At 51.5% G+C, this 17,392-nt stretch overlaps 1 protein-coding gene across 1 annotated transcript; it reads left to right on the forward strand.

Moving 5' to 3' along the window:
* Positions 1-7,233: 7,233 nt before the first annotated feature.
* Positions 7,234-17,128, forward strand: C17H1orf115 (chromosome 17 C1orf115 homolog). The gene is made up of 2 exons (XM_032318293.1): positions 7,234-7,614; positions 14,669-17,128. The coding sequence occupies exons 1-2, from the start codon at positions 7,327-7,329 to the stop codon at positions 14,786-14,788; spliced, it is 408 nt and encodes a 135-aa protein (XP_032174184.1). The 5' UTR covers positions 7,234-7,326; the 3' UTR covers positions 14,789-17,128.
* Positions 17,129-17,392: the final 264 nt, after the last annotated feature.

Genomic DNA, 17,392 nt, shown 5'->3' on the forward strand with positions numbered 1-17,392 from the left:
TTAAAAAAAAAAAAAAAGTCATAGTTTAGCCAAAGCAATCCTTAAGCTGCCCAAGTAGCCTTTGGACAAAACTGTGCAAATTTTTTTAAGCACCTTGGCTTTCTTTAATAAGACAAGCTCATCTTACACCTGCCCAGTCTTAGAAATTCAATCAGCTAGTTTCCTAAGCCCAATTGGTATTAGAGACCAAACTATGAAGACTAGGGATTGTTTACCTGATGTTGTGCTACTGGAATGGGGTGATTTATTGGGCGGTTTGGGGACAGAGATGGAAATTAACACGCACACATAGACGTAAGTTCATAGTCGTTTTGGGGGGCACCTGGCAGGCTCAGTTGGTGGAGCATGCCACTTTTGATTTGGAGTTGTGAGTTCAAACCCCATATTGGGTGGGTGTAGAGATTATTTTAAAAATAAAATCTTTAGGGGTGCCTGGGTGGCTCAGTTACTGGGCATCTGTCTTCAGCTCAGGTCAGGATCCCAGGATCCTGGGTTCAAGCCCCACATCCGGCTTCTTGCTCAGTGGGGGGTCTGCTTCTCCCACTCCCTCTGCCCCTCCTCTGTGCTTGTATCTTTCTCTCTTTCTCAAATAAATAAATAAAATCTTAAAAAATTACTAAGTTCATAGCCATTTTCAATTTAGTCCTGATAGTACTTCCCAAACATGATATGTAAATTCTTTTTTATACCCCATCTCCAACTCTCAATAATATTTGAATCCTTAATCCTATAGTCAAGCTATAATTATGCCTTTTTCTTTGATCATAGGTGACTCATGTAATGGTTCACTCTGAAGCTCTTGATTTATAACAAAGCTAACAGAATGACTGAATTATTGGCTTGTCAGTAAAAGAAACAGATCCAAAATAGTGATGCTACTATTAACACTTAATATCAAACTGCTAAATAAAATCCAAATTTGTATTTGTACTTGCCTTTGTTCTAAGAGTATACCGTGGGATATAGAGTGAAAGTACTTTGGTCCAGAGGACTCTGAAATAATTGCTCAGTCTGTGGGCTAGGGAAGATCTGTTTCAATGTTTCAGTTCATTTTTAGTTTGAAAGGGTCAGAGTTGGACAGTTCTGAGCTCCTACTGTTTTAGCTTCTACTTTTACTTGAGGCCATATTCAGCCACTGTCAGAAGGGTTCATGTTATTAGCCTGCATCATGAAGATAAATAGAAATACTTCAACAGTTCCATCTCCAAAGTACTAAATGAGAATTTCCCACTGTCTGGCTCCCCTGCCGTGACTCATGACGGCTCGATGTGCGAGCTTCATACCCCGGCGTTCTGCAGAGGCTGGACAAACCTAGTCAGACTTCTGCTATTTGGTTTCCCCTAATATATTTAGAATCTAGTTTCATGTCTCCAAATAGATTTTCATTGTATTAAATTCTATCCTAATATGAAAACTTTTCTGTTATCTGCCTCCTCCCCCATCCCACCCCAGCTAGCTTTTCTTCCTTTTTTCTTTCTTTCTTTCTTTCTTTTTTTTTTTTAGATTTTATATATTTATTTGACAAGGAGAGAGAGACAATGAGAGAGGGAAACAGCAGGGGGAGTGCAAGAGGCAGAAGCAGGCTTCCCACTGAGCAGGGAGCCTGATTCGGGGCTTGATCCCAGGACCCTGGGATCATGACCCAAAATGAACGCAGACACCTAACGACTGAACCGCCCAGGCACCCCCCCCCCACCCCAGTGCGCCTTTCTTCTCTCAGTCATATAGGATCGCATTCCCTTCTAATCAAAACATCATGTATACGAAGCATTGTCGTAGCAAACCACAGCCCTAAATAATGATTTAGTTTTACAACATATATAAGCCAAGATGGTTTTCCATGTTGCTGTTTTCTAAATACAGTATCAGTTGTTTATTTATTTATTTATTTATTTTAAAGATTTTTATTTATTTATTTGAAAGACAGAGATCACAAGTAGGCAGAGAGAGAGAGGGAAACAGGCTCCCTGCTGAGCAGAGAGCCAGATGCGAGGCTCCATCCCAGGACCCTGAGATCATGACCTGAGCTGAAGGCAGAGGCTTTAACCCACTGAGCCACCCAGGGGCCCCCAATATCAGTTATTTAGATATCTTAATCTACCTCCAGGAAAAATACATCCACCCAAACTCACACTGGGTAGCTCATTGGGTTAAACGTCCATGTCTTGATTTCTGCTCAGATCAGGACCTCAGGGAGGTGGGATCGAGCTCTGCGCTGGGCTCTGTGCCCAGCGGGGAGCCTGCTGTCTCCCTCTCCCTCTGCTCCTCCCACCGCTCATTCTCTCTCAAAAGTAAGTAAATAAAATCCTTTTAAAAAGAAATATTCTTTTAACTCATACGGTCATAATTCTGACCTTATTTCTCTACAAACACATTTTTCTTTTTTTCTTTTAATTTTGATTCTAGTTAATATACAGTAAGCATACCTTTTTCTAGTAGCAGTATCATAAAGTGCAAATAGCTTAGTAATCCTCCAAATCTTCAGTGGCTTTGGAGAAAAACAACCAAGTTGGATATGATTCTATTAGAGCAGCGAAGGATTATTTCACACATTATATATGCCGCTTTAAAGCTTTTTCTGCAAGGAGACTTCCGACTCTGCTCCTATTGTAGAACGAGTCAGTAGACTCTCAGTCTGGTGATCATACAATATAAATCTGCGCGCACACAAATAAAAATCCTTCTCTGATGGCATCGGGAGTGGCGGGTGCCGTGCAGCCTTGCTGAATGGCATTCCGGAGAGGGACAAGCCTCTCACAGGTGGGCAGCCATCGAACCTTCCATTCCCGGAGCAGTCGCCGAGCTGAGCATGTGTTCGCCTGGCATGGATGGAATAGCGACTCGTGGCGGGCAAGGAGAGAAGAACCAAGCTCTTTAAGACTGTAAGGTCTCTAAGCAGTTTTTTTTAACTCAATAACTGATGATGTATTTTCATGAACCTTAACTTTCCAGTGTTCTTGCTTCTCTGGAGGGCAGTTTCCTAATTGTATCGGTAAGGAAAGATGCCCGTGGATCGGCACTCAGCATCCTTTCCACCCCCTTTCCTGTGCAGAGGCCAGGAGACGAGAACATGTTCCAGGGGGCTTGGAGTACAAGAGAGAACTTGGCAAGTTATAATCAGGGGCACGCTGGGAAGCTCTGGAAGGCAGTGGGGGGTGGGGTGGGGTGAAAGCTGTTTCCACTCTTTTTGCTGTTCTGAGAGTAAGAACAGTCCTGCAGGTGTCAGATTTTTCTGGGCCAGATACTGGTGTCTGGTGAAGAGATGGGGGCTGGGGGCTGGGGGGGCAGCGTAGGGTGCCCAGGCTCTGTTGGCGCAAACCCGGCAGGCAGGCGTGGTGGGACCTGGGGCTGACCATGGGGGCTGGGGAGCCCTCCTGGGGCTGCAGCTTCTTGCTGTGCAACAGTGGCAGCTCTGTTGTTCTCCTGCTTACACTGGAGGTGGCCTTTTGGGCATTTGGGAGCGCTGAATTCCCTACACTCAATCCTGTCCCATGTGGCCAGCCAGAAGGGCGCATGGGCACAGGATAAAAAAGGCAGAGATAAACCACAGGACTCTGGGGATGCTGAGGAGGGAGTAGGCAGTGGGGGACGAAAGGGCATTCACTGGGCCATGACAAGTAGAATAGAATGTTCCCAGCAGGGACTCCCGAAGAACTCAAGGAGGAGCTTCAAATACCTGCTGGGTCCAGAGATCAGAGACAACACCTCGGGCAGTACCCGGGAGGGAATTACTCTGCGCTCTTCTCTGTTTTGGCCTAGGAAGGGTCAGGAAGTAGTCTGCAAGTTTGGGGTGCTCAGAAACATCAGGCGGAGGAAACAGAAGGGAAACAGTGTTGCTGGGGCGGCTGGGTGGCTCAGTAGGTTAGGCATCTCACTCTTGATTTTGGCTAGGGTCCTGCTCTCAGGGTCCTGAGATGGAGCTCTGTGCTCAGTGGGGAGCCTGCTTGAGGTCCCTCTCTCCCCACCTCCTTCTGCCCCTCCCTCTCTAAATACATGGATAAAATCTTAAAAATCAAGTTCAAGGCTCTGAGTATTACATGGAGTTGAAATCATATAAATAGATTTGAAATCATATAAATCAAGGGGCACCTGGCTGGCTCTGTCTGAGAAGCGTGCGATTCTTGATCACAGGGTCATGAGTTCAAGCCCCTGCAGGGCAAGGACTTCGCAATAAATGAATAGAATTATACAAATCAAGACCATGTTTGCAACTCTGGAACTTTTTGTTACCTCTGTGTGATTAAAAAATTATAAGGCTGCCTAAGTTTTCACCCAGGAGCAAGGGAAGCATTTTTCACACTGAGTAACTTCTTCTTCTTCTTTTTTTTTTTAAGATTTTATTTATTTGAGAGAGAGAAAGAGCACGAGCAGGAGGTAGGCAGAGGGAGAGAGGGAAGCAGACTCCCCACTAAGCAGGGAGACCGACATGAGGCTCGATCCCGGGACCCCGAGACCATGACCTGAGCCGAAATCAAGAGACAGATGCTTAACTGACTGAGCCACCCCAGGAGCCCCCAAACCATAAGAGAAGCTCCATGATAGAGAACCATCTGAGGGTTGATGGAGGGAGGTGGGTGGGGATGGGCTAGATGCACGATGGCGGTTAAGAAGGGCACTTGCTGGGGCGCCTGGGTGGCTCAGTGGGTTAAGCCTCTGCCTTCCGCTCAGGTCATGATCCCAGGGTTCTGGGATCGAGTCCCCCATCAGGCTCTCTGCTCAGCGGGGAGCCTGCTTCCTCCATTCTCTCTGCCTGCCTCTCTGCCTACTTGTGATCTCTCTCTGTCAAATAAATAAATAAAATATGTTAAAAAAAAAAAAAAGAAGAAGAAGGGCACTTGCTGTGTTGAGCACTGGGTGTTATACATGTCATGAACCACTGAATTCTCCTCCTGAAACTAATATTGCACTGTATGTTAACTAACTAGGATTTAAATAAAAATTTGAAGAAAAAAATGTTGTTGTGATATTTGAATAGTATTTTGGATGGACAAAAACCACATTTTTGGTCCCCTGCACATTTTACCTTTGTTTCTATTTGATATGCAGTCTATGGGGGAGGGGGGGTACTTTCTGAAGTCAGGGTTGCTTTTTTTTTTTTTTTAAGTAATCTCTAAACACCCAGTGTGGGGCTAGAACTCATCACCCCAAGATCAAGAGTTGTATGCTGGGGTGCCTGGGTGGCTCAGTGGGTTAAAGCCTCTGCCTTTAGCTTAGGTCATGATCTCAGGGTCCTGGGATGGAGCCCCAAATTGAATCCCGCTCTCTGCTCAGCAGGGAGCCTGCTTCCCCGTCTCTCTCTCTCTGCCTGCCTCTCTGCCTACTTGTGATCTTTCTCTCTCTGTGTCAAATAAATAAATAAAATTAAAAAAAGAAAAAAAGGACTGTTAAGACCTCTTTCATATATACATATAGATATATAGATATTTACTGTAGTTACCGTGGTTACAAATCCACAAATCTAGTTTCTCTTAAACTTTGTTTTACTTTATTTACAAACCTAATTACTTTTAGTTACAAATCTAATAAAATTTAACTATTACTATAAGGGGGAGTTTCACCACTCACTTCCTTCAATTATCTTAAACATTTTAAATGACTTTTACAAATTTAATATATTTAATTTTCTTTTCCAGTATTTCAACTATGTACAAGGCTATGTAATTCTTACAAATATAGTAAATCAAGTTTATTTTTTATATTACTTTCAATTTAAACTTATAACTGTAAATCAATTACTTGATTATAAACTTCAAGTTGGAATCATAAAACTAATATTTGTATATTTTAATAAGCCAAACTGTAAATATTTTATGTACTTAGAGCAATACATCCAAATCATTCTTAAATGTATCATGTACCGTAATAGTATTAAAATATTAATGAAATTAATAATCCATATTATTTTACTCTTAACTCTTAGCTTCCAAGAATAAAAAAAAGATATTTACTGATTTGGGAACTCCTGGGTGGCTCAGTGGTTTAAGCCTCTGCCTTCAGCTCAGGTCATGATCTCAGAGTTCTGGGATCGAGCCCTGCATCTGGCTCTTTGCTCTGCTCTGCAGGGAGTCTGCTTCCCCCTCTCTCTGTCTGCCTCTCAGCCTACTTGCGGTCTCTCTCTCTCTGTGTCAAATAAATAAATAAAATCTTTAAAAAGAGAGAGAGAGAGAGAGAGAGAGAGGCTTACCTGCTTAAAACAATAAGGCATTCCCTAGAGGGTTAAGATTCACCGTGAACCCAGAGAAAAGCCCAAGTGTGAGGATCACATCACATACCCAGGGCTTGGACCCAAACTTAGCTCGCGCAGCCCGGCTGGTTTGCCCCCACTTTCTCCCTGTGAATGAAACTGATATTAACACCAGGGGGCTAAGTAAGGTTTGTGTTTCTTGCTCTTTAAGATTTTTTTTTAAATTTATTTATTTGACAGACAGAGATCACAAGTAGGCAGAGAGACAGGCAGAGAAAGAGGGGGAAGCAGGCTCCCTGCGGAGCAGAGAGCCCGATGCGGGCCTCGATCCCAGGACCGTGATGCGGGTCTCGATCCCAGGACCGTGGGATCATGACCCGAGCCGAAGGCAGAGGCTTTAACCCACTGAGCCACCCAGGCGCCCCAAGATTTTATTTACTTATTTTTCTAGAGAAAGAGAGCAGGGCAAGCCTCTAGAGGGAGGAGCAGGGGGAGAAGCCCAAGCAGAGGAACACGCGACTCCGCGCGGAGCTCTGACCTGCGGCGGGATTTGACCTCAGCCAAAACCTGGAGTTCCTCCGGCAGCCGGCGGGGCCACCCGAGCGCTCCTGGGCTGTGTCTCTGACGCTGTGTTTAGGGGCAGCTGTCTAGAAAGTTACGGCCCTTTTTCAGGGGTGTTGATGAGCATTTTCTGATTGCCTTCCCCAAAGCTGGTCACTGGTGCGCATCCCGTAACAGCGCGTTATCAACACCGTCTCCCCCAGGCAGGGCGCGGAGTATGATCTTCACTGTCCCCGTCGCCTCCGCCGATCTGAGCGTGGCCAGGGACGCCTCGTTGTTTGCGGTTCATTTATTTCGTCGCAAGTGTGGCTGAACGCGTTTCGTGTGTTCACTGCGCACCCAGCTTTCCGGGTGTGCCCCGCCGCGGCCACAGGTAGGCCCGGGGCAGGTGCGGCTGAGCGCGCGATTCCGGGCCCCGCGGCCAGGGGGCGCTGCCGCCCGAGCCCCCACCCCGACCCGCTCTACCCACGCCCCGTCCGGGCTGGGGCGGGCGGCCGGCGGCGGGGGCGGGGGCGCAGGCGCAGGCGGGGCGCCGAGGTTGGCGTCTGCTCTCGAGCGGTAGCCGGAGGGGCCGCAGCATCATGACGGTGGGCGCCAGGCTGCGCAGCAAGGCGGCGAGTGGTTTCCTGCGCCGCGGGCCCCGGGGCCGAGCGCGGGCGGACGGGGACGAGGAGGCGGCCGCCCTCCTGGAGCAGCCGGAGCGCGGGGACGAGGCGGCGAGCGGGGCGAGCGCGGGGCGCCCGGGGGCCCGGAGCGCGCGCAAGGTGCACCTGGCCGTGCTCCCCGAGCGCTACGAGCCGCTGGAGGAGCCGGCGCCGGCCGAGAAGCCCAGGAGGAGGTACCGGCAGAAGCTGAAGAAGTACGGCAAGGTAGGGCCCCACGCCCGCCCCCGCCCGCGGGCTCAGGGTGCGGGCGGCCCGACCCCCGGCTTCCTGACCGATCGCCTTGAGGGTGGGCGTCGGGTCCCCACCGCCCGGCCGCGCTCCGCTTCTCTGAGCTGCCCTTGGCGTCCCCTCTCCAGCCGTCGTTAACAGACACGGACGAGGGTTCTGTCCACTGGGAGGTGAAGGAAAACTCGATCGCGAGTAACCACAGAACCCAAACCGGAGCTGGGGTATGGGGGGTGGGGGCGCGGACCAATCCAACCCCTAACCCCCGGGGCTGCGCCTGGTAACGTTCCCAGCACGTCCAGCATCCCCGTGGTTCTGGTCCTGGTGTGCCTTACACCCGCCTTGTACAGCCGGCAGGACAGAAATCCGTGTCCCTATTTTACAGATGGGAATACTGAGGCATTAGCGTGGTGAGGTGACTTGTAGAGGGTGACCCAGTTGGAAAGTAGGGAGTTGCAGGCCGGTTCATCTGTTCCTGGCAACATCCTCTCCAGGATATCCCACCAGCTGAGAATTGTTTGGGTTTTTCTCCTTAAGTTCCAGAGGTTATTTCCAGGGCCTGGGAGCACGGCAGTACATAAATAGGCACTTGTTGAATCTACTTTTCTCTTCCCCCAGCTGGCCACTCTTACACTGTGGGACCTGCAAACATACCACTGCCTTTTGCCTTGGGGGCTGGGGGGCAGAGGAAGGAGGGGAGACAGAGACGAGGGGGTAGAGAGAGAGAGAGAATATGAAGATGGGATAAAATGACAGTGTCCTTCTCAGAGATCAAAGCCCAAGGCAGTGCCTAGGCGAATCACTTGAAGCTACTTCTGCCCCCACCTCCTGGGACTGGGCATGGCCACCCAGAAGAAGATCATAAAACTCAACTGTGTTCTGGCCAAAGGCCGGATCTGATTCACAGTCTCTTTGTCTGTGCCTCTTAGCCTGTCTAAAACCATCTGGTTTCTGCTCCTAGAAACTTGGGTGTATCATCCCCTGTAAAAGCCAGTCAGCGGGTTTGGCACAGTATACGGGCAGGCAGTGAGGTCGGGACTCTCAGGCTGGGTCCTGCTGGAACTGACCCATCTGGTCTCAGTTCAGCACCAAGAAACCACTGCTGGCCTCCCAGCTGGCGAACCTTGTAGTGGGGACATCTCGGGTCAGGGGCTGGCACATGGAGATGCTTTTTGGGTGCTCATTCGTGCAGGAATCATGCTAACCGCCAGAGATAACGAAACAGATACAGTGCAGTCCCGCCCTAGTGAAGTGCACACCTCCTGGGGAAATCCCGGCAGAGTCCGGCCACCACCACGGAGCCACATGGTACAGAGTCCTCAAGATGAGGGTGTTGAAGTCAGGTGACATGAGAACTGGGCAGGGAAGATTGAGGTTTCAGAGGTTAAGGATGAGGTACTATATCACACTTAACCAGGATGGCAGTTACTTAAAAAAATAAAAACAAACAAAAAAACCAGGAACAAAAAATAACAAATGTTGGCAAGGTTGTGGAGAAATTGGAATTCTGCAGATTGCTAATGGAAATGTAAAATGGTGCAGTTGCTATGGTAAACAGTTTGTGGAGTTTCCTCCAAAAATTAAGCATAGAACTACTGTTTGATTTAGCAGTTCAGCTCCTAGTTATATACCCAAAATAACTGAAAATAAGTACTGAAGTCTACATACATGTATTTGAGGGAGAAAACATAGAGAACATATTCACATGTTCATAGCAGCATTATTCAAAATAGCCAAAAGGTGACAACAACTCCTGTGTCTGTCAGCTGATAAATGATAAAATGTGGTGTATATACATTGTGGAATATTACTCAGTCATAAAAAGGAATGAAATCCCGTAACGTTCCACAGCGTGGATGTGATGGAGGCTGGCTGGGTCCAAGGAGGGTCCTTGGCTCCGTGCAAGACGGCACTCAAAACTCGAGCCTAGAGGAAGTGAGAGCAGAGTTCATTGAAGGCAGAGAGAGAGAATATAGATACAGAGTGTGTTGGAGACTTGGAAAGAAAAGGGAGTTTGGTCTGGGCTTGGGCTTTTCACTGGGACTTAGTGTTTTTACTGAGGATGACGGGCTGGTGCAAGTGTCGTCTTAGGCATCTAGGAACAAAGACGAGGGTTGAGGTGTCTGTCCTTCAGAAGTCCCTTGGCGCCAGGGATCTTGATGAGTCACTGGTCTTGGAACCACCCTGCCTGGTCACTCCTTAGATGTTACCTGTTGTGCCGGAAGACTCGAAAGCAATTGTTAAAACCTTGACCTTTACAAGGAGAACATACATTATCTGTTCTATGAGGTGTGTGTGTAGGGCACCGGCTGCAGGTCCTGGCAGAAAAAAGAATGAACAAAGCAGTTTGTCTTGGGGTCCCTTTAATTTCCCTCTCTCAGATGAACCTCGGAAACTGTGCTAAGTGAAAGAAACCAGACACATGGGGTCACGTGCCATGAGCTTGGATGGTTCTGTTTCTATAGAATGTCCAAAATAGGTAAATGCAGAGAGAGGGAAGCAGATGGGTGGTTGCCGGGGACTGGAGAGACGGAAAAATGGGGGCGGGGGCAAGTGTGTAACAGGTGCAGCTCTTCCTTTTGGGGCTGGTGGAGATGTATTGGAAGTCGGTTGAGGTGCTGGTCACATGGCACTGTCCGTGTACCAGATGCCACCAAATATTTCACTTTAAAATGGTGAGTTTCTGTTTTGTGAATTTCACCACAATTAAAAAAAATAAAAAAGGTAAAATGGACCCGACAGAGAAGGGGTGGCATCCAAGGCGGAGGGAACAGCCCAGGCAGGGATGTGCGCGGCTGGAAGCTGTTCTGTCTTACCCTCGGTGGGTAGACCCCGGAAGCCAGAGGAGAGGACGCTGTCCCATTCGAGTTGGACGCGCCCTCCCTGCCTTCAACTTCCCACTTTCTTGGAGGCATCTGGGAAGGTAACCAGTTCGGTTCCACCGCGGGAGAAGAGCCCACCCCGCCGTGCGGAAAATCCACGGCCACAGCCAGGCCCCCGCTGGAGGTGTGGGGAGGTGAGTCTCCAGGCTTCAGCTACCCACGTGAATCTTCCCGTTTCCCGGCCTGGTGGAATAAGGAGGGACTTGTGAAGGCGCCGCGTTGTTACTGGACGCTTTTCCTCCAAGGAAGGGGGCGTGGCACTTCCTATTCATCCGTTCACCGTCCAGCCCTGCGCCCAGGTCCCTTCCTGCTTCTGTTTAAAGAGGCATTTGTGGGGGCTCCTGGGAGGCTCAGTGGGTTAAAAGCCTCTGCCTTGGCCTCAGGTCATGATCCCAGGATCCTGGGATGGAGCCTCGAGTGGGGCTCTCTGCTCAGCCGGGGGCCTGCTTCCTCCTCTCTCTCTGCCTGCCTCTCTGCCTACGTGTGATCTCTGTCAATAAATAAATAAATAAATAATCTTTAAAAAAAAAATAAAGAGGCATTTGTGAAATGCAAAAGGATTTCTCCTCTCCTGCTGCCCTGTGGTCCCCAGGGCCCAGCTGGTCCCACCTCCCAGAGGCTCGGCCTGGGGGCGGGTGTGTGGGGACTCCTGCCTGGTGCTGTGTAAGGGTGTGAATGTTCACATGGTGCTTTAATGGGTCAAGGGCTGTGTTCTGGGGACACGGAAGGGGCAGCGACAGACGTTGGCAGTTCTGCCGCAGCATGGCAGCAGCTCTGCTGCCCATTTCCTGAGGGACACCCCTCAATTATTCCCAGAACCTTGGAAAGTGGAGGGGAACCCCCCATTTTGCAGCAATAGAAACCAGTTTAAGGAAGTTGTGCTCTTCAGGGCTGCACAGCTGGAGAGTAGCCAGCCAAGCTGGGAGGCAGGAGTCTCACCTGCCAGTTGGGTTGAGGGGACTGACCCCCAAAACTTAGCTTAAGATGACAGGCCACCTTTCCCAGGCACCCCTGAGAGCCGCGGGAGACGTGTGGATGAGGACAGTAAGTACGTTTTGTCCACTAGGCAGCTAGGAGAGGTTGGGAGGGGGAAATACAGTGTGTGGAGGAGCCTTTATCTCAAGGGGGAGAAAAATTGTCTTCATGCTCTCGGGGCATCTGGTAAGGACAGGGGCACCGGAGCCCTGCCCCCTGTTGGTTTGGGGACTTTGAGGCTGGGCCTACCACTTGGCTTAAGTTTCCTTCTCTGTGACCTGGAGTAAAAAGAGGGTTTTAAAACCTGGCAGGTGGCAAGTCTTCTGTGATGGTTGGCAGCTGTCTTAGGGCGGGGGTTGGGGAGGATGAAGGGGAGACCCCGTAGGACTGTTGACTTTCTGATTCCTTTTTAATCAGAACTCAGTAACTCAGAAAAAACTCCGTCTCAGCTTTGTACCAGCTCCTGACCGCATTTCAGACTGGAGACTTGATCTTTATATTCGGGGAAAAGTGATCTTTGTGGGCAGCTGGGGTTTTGTTTTATTTGTTTTGTGTTGTGTTGTGTTTTGTGTTGTTGGAAACTGGAAGGGAATGGTGAGTCCCTGACTTCACCGGGGGCTTAGTTGAATATACGAAGAACCCCCAGAAAGCATGATGTCCTAGGACAGCTATAATAGATCACCACCAGCATGCCGGTTTAGGACCCACATCAGCTGGTCAGGGCTGGAGGCCAGAAGTCCAAAATCACGGTCACTGTGCTGAAGTCCCCAGGCCGGTTCCCGTGCGGGCATCAGGGAAAAACCAGTTTCTTTCCAGCTTCCAGAGGTCCCCATCCTCCCGTACCCAGGCCAGCAGTGCAAGTCCGTGGACCTCAGCCTCTGCTTCTGTCACGACGACACTGCGTGCTGTGTGACTTGTGTCCCTCTTAGAAGGACGACTGTCCTTTTTTGGGTCTTTATGAATATATAGGGGCCCTTAGAATGATTGGCCCCACGTGAATAACCCAGGACCATCTCCCCCATCTTAAGACCCTTAATCACATCTGCAGAATCCCTTTGACCCCAGAAAGCCATATATTTACAGGATCTTGGGATTGGGGGGCCGCATTCTTCAGCCTACGATACTCCCCCGGGTCCTCCATGCCCCACAGCTTCTCCAAGAGATGATTTGGTTTGAAAACTTGACTCACATCAAGAATTCCAAACCTCCCTCAAGTGACACTGAAATGGTCGTTGATAGATACTTTGTTTCTTTGTATCACTTTTCTGGAACCTGTGTTTTGACAACGTTCCAGGTAATGAGCTATTTTAGCAGCTTCTTTCTAAATGGCGAAGGTGAAGTGAGGAGCAGTTTTTGCAAATACCTGGCTGGGGAAGGGGGATGCACAGAGGCCAGAGACGTCCGGCTCAATGCAGGCGCCCGCGATTCCCGATCCCCGTGGCACTGCGTATAAAGGACGGTTCACACTTGCTCCCAGGGAACAGTCTTTCTGTTACTGTTATTTCAGGGAGGAAAGTAAAATTCTCCTGCCGAATCTCATTATGCATTTATAGAACAGTCTCTCTCAGCAGCCTCACGCCACCCCCCACGGGCACCCTGGTGTCTCACTGAGGAGTCCATGGGCGCTATGCCAGGAGTCAGTGTCTAGAGAAGCCATCTAAGTCTCCCGGCTTTCCCCCCCGGGCTCTTTATGGAGCCTGCGAGGTTCCACAGGAAAGACCCGGGCCTTTTCTGGGCGCTGGGGGTACAGCAGTGAGCAGGAGCCCCGTCCTCCCGGAGAGAGGGCAGGTCAGCCTGCCGGACAGAGGAGGTTTGCTGGGTAGCATTGGCTCTGAGCTTCGTGACTGTGATCAGGCATTTTAAGCAAAACCAGGAATTTTAAGTATTTACTGGGAGTTGGAAAGGTCAGGGGGCTGAGAGTCAGGTGTGTGGTAGAGCCCAAGTCACCCACACGGATGTTTGACTGCATTGAAGGGTGAGGATGAAAGCTGGGGGTGGGAAGAGGAGGGGGTGCGGTGGGCAACAGCACCATTAATACTGGGGGCGTCTCTGCTTCCTGTTGGCCATCCCATTTGAGTCCTGGGATGTCGCCTGTCCAGCACCAGGCCTTGCAGAAAAGGAGTGAAAGGCAAGAAAGCGCAGCGTAGTCCTTACCCTGGCGGAGTGTACAATTGTACTGCAGGGTGCGGCGGGAGAGACTGCAGGGTGCGGCGGGAGAGAACAGCGGGAGACACTAGAGACAGTGTGCGGGCTGCAGGCGTCTGCCCCGGAGCTCGAGGGAGGGCAGGGTGGGCTTTCAGACAGGTGAGGGCAGGGACACCGGACCCCGCCTGGCGATGATGCAGGGACTGGGCAGGAACAGAGAAAAGAGTAGACTTTGGTTCAAAAATAAAACCAGGGCGGGACGCCTGGGTGGCTCAGTCAGTTAAGCGTCGGCCTTCAGCTCAGGTCATGTTCCCAGCGTCCTGGGATCAAGCCCCCTCCGCCTGCCGCACCCCCTGCTTGTGCGCTCTCTCACTCTCCTGCACTCTGTCTCTGACAAATAAATAAATAAAATCTTTAAAAATAAATAAATAAACAGGCTCCTGGGTGGCTCAGTGGGTTAAGCCGCTGCCTTCGGCTCAGGTCATGATCTCAGGGTTCTGGGATCGAGCCCCATATCGGGCTCTCTGCTCAGCGGGGAGCCTGCTTCCTCTTCTCTCTCTGCCTGCCTCTCTACCCACTTGTGATCTCTCTGTCAAATAAGTAAAATCTTAAAGAGTAAATAAATAAGTAAGTAAATAAAACAACAGACCAACAAACCAGGGGCACCTGCTGGTTCAGTCAGTAGAGCCTGTGACTCTGGATCTCAGGGTTGTGAGTTCCAGCCCCGTGTTGGGTGTGGAGCCTGGTTCGAAAACAAAAGGGGTTTGGTTTTGGATCTGGCATCCTCAGTGCTGTTCCCGAGATGTCCGAGTGGTCTGGAAATGTGCAGGGCTTGAAGATCCGTTGCCAGATGATGACATCTGTCCTGAGCCCCTGCATGTGCTTGGCGGGGGTTGGGGGGAGCAGATGTGGAAACACGGGATGTGGCCCGTTTGTCTTGACAGTCCTTTCCTGGGTCACCGTTGCGTGGGAGGGACTGCAGAGCTGCCTAACCCGCCCCTTTGCTTTTCTTTTCTCTTCCTGAAAAACAGAACGTGGGGAAGGTCGTCACCAAGGGATGCCGCTACGTGGTCATCGGCCTGCAAGGCTTCGCCGCGGCCTACTCTGCCCCGTTCGGAGTAGCCACCAGCGTGGTCTCGTTCGTGCGCTAGCGGGAGCTGCGGGGCCGAGCTCTGGCGCGGACGGCCGCTCCGCTCTGGGACCACCCTTGACCTGAACCCACAGAACCCTTGGAGGAGATCAGTGTCTTTTCTGGCTGCATCGGATCAATGTTATGAATGGAACATCCCTGCGCATCGCTGAGCTTTTCGTGACTTAGGACCCAGGCGGCTCCCGACGGACAATCCCGCAGAGAATCTGGCCTGCCTTAGGTTTGGGGTCACCGTGTGCAAACACCGAAGGCTTCCCGGGGTGGCAGCCACGGCGGCGGGACTGGGCCGGCAGCAGACACTTGGCAGACGGGGCACCCCGGGTAGGTAGCCGGGTGGTGATGACAAGGGGGCAGAGGGCTGTTGACCTGGACCAAGATGATTTGTTCTGTTCTGGAAAGGTCGCAGGCTGACATGGTGCTCACGGCCCTCGGCTGCCTCGCTTCTGGGGGCAGCCCGGGAGCTGTTTGTCTGTCCTGCGCCCCATCTCCCCTCTCCAGCCCTTTGTCACCAGGAGTATAATCACGGGCTTGAGAAGAAGAAACAGGGAAGGAAAATCTCTTGGAAGGTGGGGATGAGTTGAAAACTGTCGATGATGTGTGTGACTGTGTAAAGCTGATAAGCTTGTGTCTCTCCCGCCGCCCCCCCAGCCCACGAATGTGCAGCTGGAGGGGAGGGAGGGGGGGGCTCAGGGCCGGCTGGGTGGGCTGGAGCGGCGGCTGGAGGGAGCACCCCTGCCGCCTGGGCCGGGGCGGTGCGGCTGCGAGTTCTGAGCTGCTCGCCTGTCCAGGCAGTCGGTGGCCTCCTGACTCCCTGCAGCTGCTCGCCACCTCTGTGCCCTTGGGAGAGAGGGAGACACTGTGCCTAGCAAGAAAAATGTGTGATTTTGGAGATGGAACCAGTACGTAGGAGACGGGTGTGCCGGAAGTAGAAACAAGAAAGATGGACGGGAGGCGTGGGAGTCCAGGAGCCAGGTCTGGTTCCTCAGCCCTGGGAAACCTCAGGCGAGCTGGGCTTGCAGCTCTGGGGAGGGACCAGGGATGCCGGGTGGCCAGGGGTGCCGTGGCTGGTGCTGAAAATCCCTCTGAAGCCCGAGCTCTCACTGGCTGCCTCTGTAGCATCTTTTCCTCTCGTGCTGCCAGGCTGGTCCACATCTCACCTGGATTCAGAGCTCAGCGCCGCATGGGTCCTGGGTGCTCCCCCGGGACGGCCCAAGGACTGCCATTGGACCCTTGGCCAGCGAAGTAAAAGAAAGAGGAGGCCCCTTTTACCATACCCCTCTGCCAACCCCCCGCCTAGTCCACTGCTGCGACTCTTGACAGAAGACCCAGAAGGCCAAGGGGTTGTTGCCGACCCATCTGTAGGGCGTGGCCACACCTGCGTGTTGCCCTGAGCAGGTCCCCGGGCCTTGCAGAGGCAGCCTCAGGGCTCAGGCCTCACCAGCCAGAAGAACCAGGTGGCACCAGGATGTGGAGAAGGTGGGTGGAGAAGACAGACAGAGGGACAGAAACAGGAACCGGTGTAGGAGAGCGTTGTAGCTGGACGCTCCGGAGGCCGTGTTGAGGAAGAACTTGGGTCCCACTCTGCATCATTCATACTTGGGAGGAAAAGACACAACAAGCAGTCTTGTTTCCATCAGATGATGAAGTGGATGACGAGAGCACATTTTCAGCCACGGAAGATCACAGCAGCTTGCCTGGGCACACTGGGACTCGGGGGAGAGAGACCCAAGTAGAAGACACAGCCAAGCAGGGTTCGGTGGGAGAGCCAGGCCTCTGGGGCCTGTGACGGGCCTGGCAGGCGTCTGTCCGTGGTGGCCCAGGGGTGCTGACCTGCCCCAGAGGAGTCTTCTGAGTCCCCTACTGAGGGGAGCAGAAGTGTGACTCTGGAAGGACCCAGAGCTGCCGAGGCCTGTCCCGTGAAGACCTTCCCCGCCCCATCCCCAAATTGGAGACACTCTCAGGCCAAGCACATTTGGCCCTTGAAATTTGAGTTGTCTGATGAATAATCAGCCTAGGAATGTCATCCGTCAGAATCTCGCAGGGATTGTCCTGGGAGCCAGATTCCTGTGTACAGAAGATGACCTTGTCCAGACTCCTGAGTGCTCATTTCCCTGGCCAGGGCATCCATGTTGCAGATTAGCTTTTTCCCTATTTCTCTGTCTTCAGTTGGTGGTGGTGGGGTGTGTGTGTGTGTGTATGTGTGTTTATGTTTCATGTCAGGGTCCACACCTTACTGAGAACTGAGCTGTAGAGCTTTGCCTTTCCGCGCTTGACCAAGAGGCTTCTTTTGTATCCTTTTCTTACCCTGTGATGTAAATAAAACCCTCCATTGTGTAACGTGTCTGTGTGTGACATTTTTTTCCTCGCTTTCCAGCCTTGCCAGTGATTCCCGCAGCGTCCAGCCAAAGCTGACTTCACAGGGCAGGCGAGGGCCGGTCGAGGACCTCCCTGGGGCCACCCACGCCACCACGGGGAGCCCAAGGCCGCCCCAAGGGGAGGAGGAGGGCCCCCGATTCATCTGGAACTCTGCTTAGGTGTTAAGGAGGGGTTAAGGAGTTGTCTAGAAACAGCAGAATAGGCTTTAGTGTACAGAAGAAGCCTCAGC

The sequence above is a fragment of the Mustela erminea genome, chromosome 17, assembly GCF_009829155.1.
Source record: "Mustela erminea isolate mMusErm1 chromosome 17, mMusErm1.Pri, whole genome shotgun sequence".
NCBI classification, from domain to species: Eukaryota; Metazoa; Chordata; class Mammalia; order Carnivora; family Mustelidae; genus Mustela; species Mustela erminea.

Excerpts from the sequence above, each read along its gene's own strand:
- C17H1orf115 (XM_032318293.1), top strand. The coding sequence starts at position 7,327 with ATGACGGTGGGCGCCAGGCTGCGCAGCAAGGCGGCGAGTGGTTTCCTG. Across the intron at positions 7,615-14,668 it reads AGCTGAAGAAGTACGGCAAG|AACGTGGGGAAGGTCGTCAC; the intron begins GTAGGGCCCCAC and ends CCTGAAAAACAG.